This window comes from Neophocaena asiaeorientalis, unplaced genomic scaffold (assembly GCF_003031525.2).
Source record: "Neophocaena asiaeorientalis asiaeorientalis breed wild unplaced genomic scaffold, Neophocaena_asiaeorientalis_V1.1 scaffold1, whole genome shotgun sequence".
NCBI lineage: Eukaryota > Metazoa > Chordata > Mammalia > Artiodactyla > Phocoenidae > Neophocaena > Neophocaena asiaeorientalis.
The window spans coordinates 4514770-4525237 of NW_020171981.1; the positions used below are offsets into that span (position 1 = coordinate 4514770).

At 49.1% G+C, this 10468-nt stretch overlaps 1 protein-coding gene across 2 annotated transcripts in view; it reads right to left on the bottom strand.

The window, feature by feature from the left end:
* Window positions 1–3328, bottom strand: part of GIP (gastric inhibitory polypeptide) — a 5208-nt gene extending 1880 nt beyond the window's left edge. The window contains exons 1-4 of one of the 2 annotated variants that reach the window (XM_024745873.1): window positions 3285–3316; window positions 2315–2419; window positions 673–819; window positions 25–114 (exon numbers count right to left, since the gene is read on the bottom strand). In XM_024745873.1, coding sequence (XP_024601641.1) covers window positions 25–114; window positions 673–819; window positions 2315–2397 — 320 coding nt within the window. In that variant the 5' untranslated portion in view covers window positions 2398–2419; window positions 3285–3316. Of the gene's footprint in view, window positions 1–24; window positions 115–672; window positions 820–2314; window positions 2424–3267 lie in introns of both variants that reach the window. The other variant, XM_024745881.1, reaches the window with a different exon arrangement.
* Between the last annotated feature and the right edge of the window lie 7140 nt (window positions 3329–10468).

Genomic DNA, 10468 nt, shown 5'->3' on the forward strand with positions numbered 1-10468 from the left:
CCCTTCCTCTGTGGGCTGACTCACCCCTGCTGCGCCCTTGCCTCCTCCTTCCTGTTAGATTGATGGGCCAGCTCTAGGGCCCGGGCCTCCCTCTGGGTGATGTTGTGTTTCCAGCTGGTAAAATAAAGATTAGGGAGTGGGTGGGGCCAGGCGGGACTCCAGATGTTCTCCAGCCCAAAGAAGCTCCAATCTTTTGGTACCTCAACCCAAGGAGCAGAGGGGAACTCTTTCTCTACTCAGCCTCCCCGCTGCTTGTCTTCAGCTATCAGTGACAAGCTTTTCAGGAGCTACCATGCTGGCCAAACAGTGAGGGCAGGGGAAAAGATTTTGCATAGAGAAGAACGATGAAAGCAGTTTATCCTATTTCCAAAGTCTGAAGCTGCCGCCACCAAGTAGTCATTGGCAGCAATTCAGCTCCCCTGGTTCATGCCCAGCCCCCCGGGGATCCTCTGTGAGTCCCATACATCTTCCCGACCCCTCCTCTTAGAAGAAAAGGATTGGAAAGTTGCCCAAATCCTGCCCCAACTCCCGACCAGACTGCTGCCTGAGCCAGGGTCCCAGGCAGGGCCGCCATGCGGTCCAGCTCCCCAGCAGCACCTAAGCGAAAGGTGCCACCTGGCCTTGTGCATCACACGGGGGCACAGGGAGCAGGGAAGGGCACGCATGACTCACTCGCTCTTCTTCCCCTTCTGCGCCAGCAGCCAGTTCACAAAATCTTGTTGGCGGATCTTGTCCATGGCGATGCTATAGTCACTGATGAAAGTGCCTTCAGCGTACCTGGGGCCTCGTGGTTGGGAGCCGCTGGCCTTAGTGTGGAATCTGAGGGGCAGGGAGGGGAGAGAGAGGGAAACTAGGATGCCATAGAAGGAGCAGAGGGTGCGAAGATAAATGATTGTCACCAGCAGGGGCTGCTATTTGGAAAGGAAGCAGCCCATTTCTAGGGAGTCAGTTTTTATGGAGACACCCTCTTGTCCATGCATCAAGCCCCTGGGGCTTTATCCTCAGCTCAAGCACCCACTTCCAGCATCCTCGGTGTTTGAGGCTCTGCTTCTGGGCAAAGATCAGGGGTCCCCCTCATCCCTAAGGACTGAGCCATAGTTTTCTCCTTTGCTCCTCTTGCCCTGGCCCCACCAGATTCAGTTCTTTGGTTCTCAGTTTCCTAACAATAGTGAGCTCTCATACAACAGCACTTACTATGAGTCAGGTCCTCTACAAGCCCTTTAATACAGAAACTTACTAAATCCTCACACCACCCCAAGGAGGCAGACACTATGTAGATCTCCCTTTGGTAAGTGAGGAAACCACCGTGCAAAGAGATTAACTTAGCATACAGTGTAGGTATGATCCAGGGTTTACCCCAGGTAGTCCGGGTCCAGGTCTACGGTCTTTAACTTCTGCACGATGTTGTCTGTCCTTGTATATATGTGACAGCTGCATCTCAAACTCAGCCAAGTTGACAGGGGCATATGGCTGGTCCTTGCATATGAGAAGGCCTAACTCTACGCAGACACGTCTCTCGGCCTCCCGAACACACAAACAGAGCTCCCTGCTATAGTCATTCATAATCTTCCCTGCCTTTTCCTCACAGCGCTCATGACAGTTTGAAGCTTTGCCTAGATGGTTCTTCATCTGCTTTCCCCTTGGGCCTATATGCTCCACGGGGGCAGGTGGCATTTGTGGACCACTCTTCAGGTATATCCCTTGTGCCTGGCACACAGGAAGCCTGCTGTAAAATTTGATCAAACGCACACATAAGTGACTGGTTAAGGCTTTCATTAGGAAGGGAGATGCTATCGTCTACTTCAGACACTTAACCACTGAGAAGTCCTTCCAGAGATCTAAGCACACTCTCTCCAGCTACAACAGTAGCTCGTAAAAAAAGACTCCCTGGGGCTTCCCTGGTGGCGCGGTGGTTGGGAGTCCGCCTGCCGATGCAGGGGACACGGGTTCGTGCCCCGGTCCGGGAAGATCCCACGTGCCGCGGAGCGGCTGGGCCCGTGAGCCATGGCCGCTGAGCCTGCGTGGAACCTGTGCGCCGCAATGGGAGAGGGGCCACGGCAGTGAGAGGCCCGCGTACCGCAAAAAAAAAAAAAAACATTGTAAAGCAATTATACCCCAATAAAGATGTTAAAAAAAAAAAAAAAAAGACTCCCTGGTTCTAGCCTCACTCTGCACTCAGACTGCTGAAAAGTTTTTTTCCGTCGAGCATCTTTCCTCTTGGCCTGGGATTCCTCCCTTTCTCATCTCCCCCTTGAAAATAGAACCCAGTCACCCCCCAAGCCTCCTCCCCGGCACCTGACCCCTTCCTTCTCACCCCAACCTGGAGTGACCTTCTTCCTTCTCTCCTAGCACCAATGCCAGGAGCAGGGACACCAGCAGCAGAGAGAAGGTCTTCATGGCCACCGCCTTCCAATGGTTACTTCCTGAGCTAAGAGAGAAAAGGACCAGCATGAGGTAGAAGCCCTGTGCTCAGGAAGCAAGCAATATGGCCACGCACTCCCGGTGCCCCAGAGCCTGTGGGGAGTCTGAAAGCTGGGGGGCCCTGTGCCCTGGGAGTTGGAGCTTTTCTAAGAGGCTAGAGCAACACCTTGGGGATGGTGGGAGGAGCTGGCATTAGAGTTAGAAGGGACGTTAGAAGGGATATGGAGCCTGGATGAGAGTGGACCTGCTTCTTGTTTTTTAGGTGGAGTCTGAGTGGGGTGGGAGGAGGGCAGCAGGGGGGCGATCCTGGCAGGAGAAAGCAGTGAAGGCCTGTGTGCAGGGACAGCCCCCTTCCTGGCCCCTGTGGCTAGACATCACAGGCACGTGGACTGGCAAGATTCTCCCTTCAGAGCCTCCAAAGTTCATACCAGCCAGCCTTCCAGCTCTCAGATCGGCTGTCACCTAAACCTTCGCAGCCCTCTTGGCCTGAGTGAAAACGTAAGTAGAACCCCTCCCCCCCAGCCTTCACTATCCCCACTTAGGGATGTCCGACGCTTCTACCGAGGGCAAGCCCCGTTTCATCAGGGCATCTTCAGCAGAGACCAAGAACAGTAAGGAGCCTTCCTCCCAAGCCCTGAACACCAAAGCTAGGTCTACAGATGTGTGGATTTTCCTGCGTTGTCACCTGGGTGTTAAAGGAACCCTCAGCCCCACCTTTTCTTTCTTTCACGGAGGAAAAGAAAGTGAGGGGCTAGGGTGCCAAACACCTCCGGGGTGCCAAGACCCACCTCCTCTCCAGTGTCCTGTCCACGTCCACGTCCACCCGCATCCCAGCTGCTCTCTTACCAGCCTTCCTTTCCAGCTCTCCCAGAAGAAGGATAGGGCAGGGGCCTCCTCCTCCCTTCTGACTCTTTGGAACCTGTCTCAAGAAAGTCTGCCCCGGCTCCTTTATATCCAGATATCACAGACCCACTGATTAGCCTAAAAGCATCTTATCTCAAGAAATTAATCCCACAGCTCCTGCCACATTAAGTCCATTTTACACGTAATAAAGTTGCCCTTTCCACCTGAACTGCGCTAATTGGTAATTAACATTTGGGTATCTCCAGCTGCTCTCTGGGCCTGGCCTGTGGGCAGGGTACCTTAAGTGCCCCTTTTCTTCTTCCCCCTCCTCCCTTCTGGGCAGGGAAGCCCAGTATTCCTCCACTTCCTTTTATAGGTGCCCTCGGTTAGAAAGGATGGGTGCCCTTGGTGAGGGCAGGCTTGGGTAAGGTGACACTAACTTGGCGGGGGGGCACTGCCATAGACATTAGACTACTCCTGGGTCAGAGGGAGAGGGGCCACAGTGACCCGCGGCTTTGTCAATGTGGCAGTGTCTCCAGCTCGATATCTAGGGGGTGTCCAGCTGCCTGGGGAAAGGGCGGGAGAGTGATGGAGCAGAGGGTTGAGGGAACATGAAGGATGGGGGTTTCCTGGTGGTAGCTGGTGAACTGAGAACTTCTACTCAAGCTGCCTTCCTGCTGAGGGGCAGGCAGGGTGGGGAAAAGAGGCACGTGTACACCGTGGGGACGCAGAGGAAGGCGGACCAGCTACAACTCTAACTGTAAAGATTTATGAGGTCCAAGCCTCTCTCCTCCAATGCTCTGCTCTCCTGTAAGAGAGAAGTATATGCCCCTGTGTTCTGCCATCAGAGTGGGGCCTCTGAGGCTGCGCTGTGCCTCGATCAGACCCGGGGCCCTCAGACTGGAGACTCCTTGAGGTGCACCCTTTGCCTTTCTCCAAGCACTTAGTGCATGGCTCTGTCCCCAAGGGCTCTCAGTCCGGAAAGGGCGGGGCACAGCCTGCACGTTAGGCCGACCCCCAAGGCCTCCTTCCCAGGCTCTTCCCTCTCCACTCTCTGTGGGTACTTTGAACCCTAAACAGCCCCGCTCCTGCCCTGCCTGTTAGCTGCAGGGCTGAGTAAAGGCCGCTTTCCTTTCCAGGTCAACTCCCCAGCCTGGGAGCCGGTCCAGCATGAAATTAAGTGCTTGTGTGGGATGAGAGGTAGCTGACTAGGATGGTCACTTACCTCTGCTTCCTGGAAACCTCACTGACCCACCACCCACTTTCCACCGTCTCGAAAAACTTCTCTCTGGGCAAGCTCTCCAGATTCCATCTCCTAGCTATCAATGGGCAGAGATTAGACGTCAATTCAGATTTGGCCTCCAAAGGGGGTGCGGAGGCTGCTTGTGATCCTGCTTCCTGCTGAGCGGCACAGTAAATGGGCTCAAAAGGGTTGGTGCGAAACCTGAGCCCCACTGCCGGAGGCACAGCATATCCAAAAAGTGTGGACATCATTCCCTGGGACCCCTAAGTCTCACGCCAAACCAGAGTCAAGGAACGTTCTGGGATGGGTCCCAGCAGCCCTGAACCCCTGCCTGGTGCTCTGGGGATTTGTTTGGGGGTGAGCTGCTCTGAAGGCCAGCTGCACTTTTGGTCCCTAGCCCACTTCCTCTTGGAAGTGACCTCTCTGCAGCCCCCTTCCCTGTTTCCCTTTGATTTGGGGCTCTCATGCCCAACAGTGGACAGATTAGGGAGAAATGTGGCCTGGGTCCTGGGGAAGGGACAGATGTGGGGAGGACCAGGGAAGGAGATCAGAGAAAATACCAGACTCCCAGGGGAACCTACAGCCCCGACCCCGCATGGCGTATTGGGAGGCCAGGGAATGGGAAAGATGGCCTTGGGAAGTTTCTGGGGATCAGAAGGGCCTGCTGGACTTAAAATAGTTCAATAAACCCAACTGGCAACCCAACTAGCCTGTCGATGCCACGATGGGCAGTGCCCTGATGTGTTGAGTCCAGTGCAGTGCAGGGGTGGGGGCAGGGCAGGGAGTGAGCAGAGCCTCAGTCCACAGAGGAGAATTTCTAGGATGTGAGGGATCAGATGGACACAGGGGATGGGGAAGCAGGAAATGCCCCTCACTGGTTGGAAGCCCAGACACAATGGCTGATGGCCCAGAGAGGTGGAGAAAGTCTGTGGGGTTGGGGTGTCTGCAGAGCCAGGGACAGTTTTTATCAGTGCAGGAGCGGGTGATGGCAGCTCTTTTGCAGGAGAACCCAGGGTGCTGCTTCCCAGACCCTCCTGGCATCTGGACTGAGGCGCCCCGGGGGGCTGGAGTAGCAGAAGAGCTTTGGAGGCTTGCTGGCTCTTCCAGCTCACAGAGGTGACTCACCATCCCCGCAAGGCCCACAGGGCCACCACAGACATTCCAGGCCAGTCTCCGAAGCCAAGCCAAGGTGATCCAGAGGGCTGGCTGCAGCCTCCCTGCCGTGGACTCTGCTTTAGAAGTTCACTTGCTCTTCGAGCTCACCGGCTGACTCAGAAAGCAGACATCCCTCTCAGAGCTCACTTACACCAGGTGGCAGATTTTATTCTTCTCCTGAAGAGGAGACAAGAGGTGACTGGAACCCTGACAAACTCTGCCGAGTCATCTGGTCTCTCCTGATTCCTAGAAGGACCACCTCCATCTTTCCTCCCCAGTCACATCGCAAACACAGGGGTAGTCCCAGACATTTTTACCCACTCAGCCTCCAGTACCACTCTGGTCAAGAGAGATACTTTCCAGAACGATCTTAAAGAAAGTATGTATTGGGTGGGCCAAAAGTTTCATTCAGTTTTTTCCATAAGATGGCTCTAGGAGTGCTTAGTTGTCTTTAACTTCGTTCAAAACAATTTTGTTAGATTTTATGTGACAGCTGTCATATCAGCGTGCTTTTAAAAAAAGACATCAAAATTGGTGAATTTTTGTGTAGCCATTTTTGTGTGAAGAAAAAAGCAACATTTTTGGCATATCATTTCAAGAAAGGTAAAAATGCAACTGAAATGCAAAAAAAGATTTGTGTAGTGTATGGAGAAGGTGCTGTGACTGATTGAAAGTGTCACAAGTGGTTTGTGAAGTTTCACGCTGGAGATTTTCCATTGGATGAGGCTCCACGGTCAGGTAGACCAGTTGAAGTTGACAGCAATCAAATCGAGACATTAACTGAGAACAATCAACGCTATACCACGCGGGAGATAGCCGACATACTCAAAATATCGAAATCAAGTGTTGAAAATCACTTGCACCGCCTTGGTTAGGTTAATCACTTTGATGTTTGGGTTCCACATAAGTTAAAGGAAAAAAAACCTACTTGACCCTATTTCCGCACGCAATTCTTTACTTAAACGTAAGGAAAACGTTCCGTTTTTTTGTTTTTGTTTTTTTTTTTTTTTATCAAACGTTCCGTTTTTAAAACAAATTGTGACAGGCGATGAAAAGTGGATACTGTACAACAATGTGGAATGGAAGAAATGGTGGGGCAAGCGAAATGAACCACCACCAACCACACCAAAGGCCGGTCTTCATCCAAAGGAGGTGATGTTGTGTATATGGTGGGATCGGAAGGGAGTCCTCTATTATGAGCTCCTTCTGGAAAACCAAGCAATTAATTCCAACAAGCACTGCTCCCAATTAGACCAACTGAAAGCAGCACTCGACGAAAAGCATCCGGAATTAGTCAACAGAAAACGCAGAATCTTCCATCAGGATAACGCAAACTGCATGTTTCTTTGATGATCAGGCAAAAACTGTTACAGCTTGGCTGGGAAGTTCTGATTCATCCGCCATATACACCAGACTTTGCGCCTTCAGATTTCCATTTATTTAGGTCTTTACAAAATTCTCTTAATGAAAAAAAATTCAGTTCCCTGGAAGACTGTAAAAGGCACCTGGAACAGTTCTCTGCTCAAAAAGATAAAAAGTTTTGGGAAGATGGAATTATGAAGGTGCCTGAAAAATGGCAGAAGGTAGTGGAACAAAAGGGTGAATACGTTGTTCAATAAAGTTCTTGGTGAAAATGAAAAATGTGTCTTTTATTTTTACTTAAAAAACCAAAGGCACTTTTTGGCCAACCTAATACTACCTACAGCCTCTCTTGACCATCTGCTACAGGGGATCGGTTTGGAAGTCCCCCATTAGTTTTAACACCAGTCCCTCTTGCTGTTTTCAAAGGGTTGCTTTTTGTATGTTTGTTTTGTCTTTTGTTTTGTTTTGTTTTTGGTCTGCTTTTGTTTGTCGAGAAAAGAGCTCAGTCCCTAGTAATTGCAGCTTAATCCACAGGAGAACAGCAGTGAAGAGTTAGAATTGGGAGGGGGTGGCCACAGGTTCTCAGTTCCAGGGAGGGAAAGGATTGACATTTAGGTAAAAGGCCAAAGGACTGGCCCTCCCAGAGAGAGCAGCATTCCCTCTCTCTCCCAGGTGGGAGCACACCCCAGGGAAAGGAAGAGAGGGGTGAAGAGTGAAGAGAGGGGTGAAAAGTAAGAGCTTTCCCTTCCTTTTCCTTGAACGGGGACACGAGGGATGAAGTCGTTTCCAGGGTCCCCAGTGAGCCCCCCCCATCCTCCCATCAACACAACACACACACTTTCCTGCAGTGTGTATGGGGAGGGCCTTCTGCAACTTCAGAAAACATGCCCCTCATTAGTTAGATTAGGGAGTAGCCTGGTAGGATGGAGAGAGGAGTAGAAGTATTCAAGCCCAGCTCTACCTGCTCACCACTCCCGGGGTTGTTTGGCTTTGTCTGGGCAAAGGCCTTACCCACTCAGAGTCTTAGCTTACTTGTCTCTAAGTAAGAAAGCAAAATCTGCTCTGCCTAGCTTATAGGTAAGTGTAAAGTGTGTGTCCTGTTAACTTGAGGGCTTCCTGCCAGTACTGGCTGGTGGTTTTCTCTGGAATTACCTCCCCTATCTCACTCTATGGTGAGAATTAAATAAGATGAAATAATAAGGTCAGGCTGATTCAGCCCAGCATCGGAAACATGGAAGGCTCTGAAATTCCTGAGTAGGGGTGAGGGAGGGCTTTGGAGACAGATCCATCTATACTTCCTGGTAGGGTGATTTGGAGCAATGTGCCCTTTCTGTGCTTTAGTTTACCTTCCTGCAAAATGGGGAATGTAATAGCTCCTGCTTCAAAGAATTCTTTTGGGAAGCATGTATACTTAGATGATACATTATGTTACATTATATCTTGATACCTTAGTTATCTTTTGCTGTGTAACAAATTACTCCAAATTTTAGCAGTTTAAAACAAAGCACATTTATTTCTCACAATTCTGGGGATCAGGAATCTGGGAGCGGCTTAGCTGGGTGGTTCTAGATCAGGGTCTCTCATGTCAGCTGAGCTGCAGTCTCAAAGGAAGACTCATCTGGGGCTGTAGATCACCTTCCAAGCTCACACCCATGACTGTAGGCTGAAGGCTTCAGTTCCTCACCATGTGGACTTCTTCATAAGGCTGCTCACCGCATGGCTTCTTTCCCCCAGAGGCAGGGCATGCACCTAAGATGAAAGCCTAAATGTCTTTTAAAACCTAAATCCAGAAGCAACATACCATCGCTTCATCTGTATGCTATTGGTCACACAGACCAACCCTGGCACAATGTGGGAGGGATTACACAAGGCTGTGAATACCAGGAGGCGGGGTCATTGGGGGCCACCTTAGAGGTTGGCTACCATATGCATAATCAGTGTTAAAAAATGTTGACCTTCATTATCATTAGTATAGAAGATGCTAGATTTATTAAGTGTTTCTTTTCATCATCATAAACTCTGGCCATTTAATATCTATTTATATTTATCTCAGTCCCTATCTCACTGCAAGAGTAGAAACGGAGATGATGTTAGGTATTGAAGGAGGATAATGCATGTTAATGTCTCTGATATGCTACAAGACTAGCAGAGGACAGGTATCAGAATGAATTTCAGGGACTTCCCTGGGGGCCCAGTGGTTAAGACTCCACGCTCCCAATGCAGGGGGCCCGGGTTCGATCCCTGGTCAGGGAACTAGATCCTGCATGCCTCGACTAAGAGCCCGCATGCCACAACTAAAAAAGATCCCGCGTGCCAGCAATGAAGATCCTGCTTGCCACAACTAAGACCTGGCGCAGCCAAATAAAAAAAATAAAATGAAATAAAAGAAGAATTGCATTCCAAGAGCGTACTTCCTTGGGTAGGCAGCAATACTGCATGGGAGGTATTTATACTAAAAAATATTAAGATTGTTGTTTATCTGAAATTCGGATTTAAGTGAGCATCCTGTACTGTTATTTGCCAAATTTGGCAACCCTACCTGGAAAGATTTTTAAAATCCTAGTGCCTCAGTGTCATTCCCAGAGACTCTGTTGTATCATTTGTCTGGAGATTTTTAAAACCTTCTATTTTGAAATAAGTTAAAACTTACAGGGAAGTTGCAAAAATAATATGGAGAACTCCAATGTACCCACAGATTCACCAACTTTCCATATTTTGCCACTTTTCTTCTATCATTCTATTATGTATCTTTTAAACATTTGAGAGTAGGTTATGTACATCATGCTCCTTTACCAGTTAATATTTTCACCCACATTTCCTACAAACAAGGATATTCACTTATCTAACCACAATAAGTACAGTTATGAAATTCGAGACATTTAACATTGACATAAATCATATAGTCCATATTACAATTTTTTCAGTTATCCCAATAACATCCTTTCAGGTATTTCTCCTCCATTCTTAGATCAGGCCCAGGCTCATGTATTGCAGTTAATTATGTCTCTTTATTCTCCTTTAATCAGTTTCTCAGCCTTTCTTTCTTTCATGATACTGACATTTTTAAGAGTATAGACCAGTTACGTTATAGAATGTTTCTCCATTTGGTTTTGTCTGAGACTCAGGTTATGCATCCCGACCAGAACACTAGAAAATGAAAGTGTGTCCTTTTCGAGGTATTGCACCTGGAGGAACAATGTTTCCGCCTTCCGCCTTCCCATAACTGACGATAACTTTGATCACCCAAAGTTTTGTTGGATTTTCCCACTGTACAGTTACTATTTTTCTCCTTATAACTAATAAGCAGTGTACACGGAGACATGTTAGGACAATGCACATACCCTCTTCCTCATCAGACTTCCCCCACCTTCAGATTTATTTAACACCTTTGATGATCCTTGTGTGAACTTATCTTTACTATGACGATGGAAAATGGTCATTTTT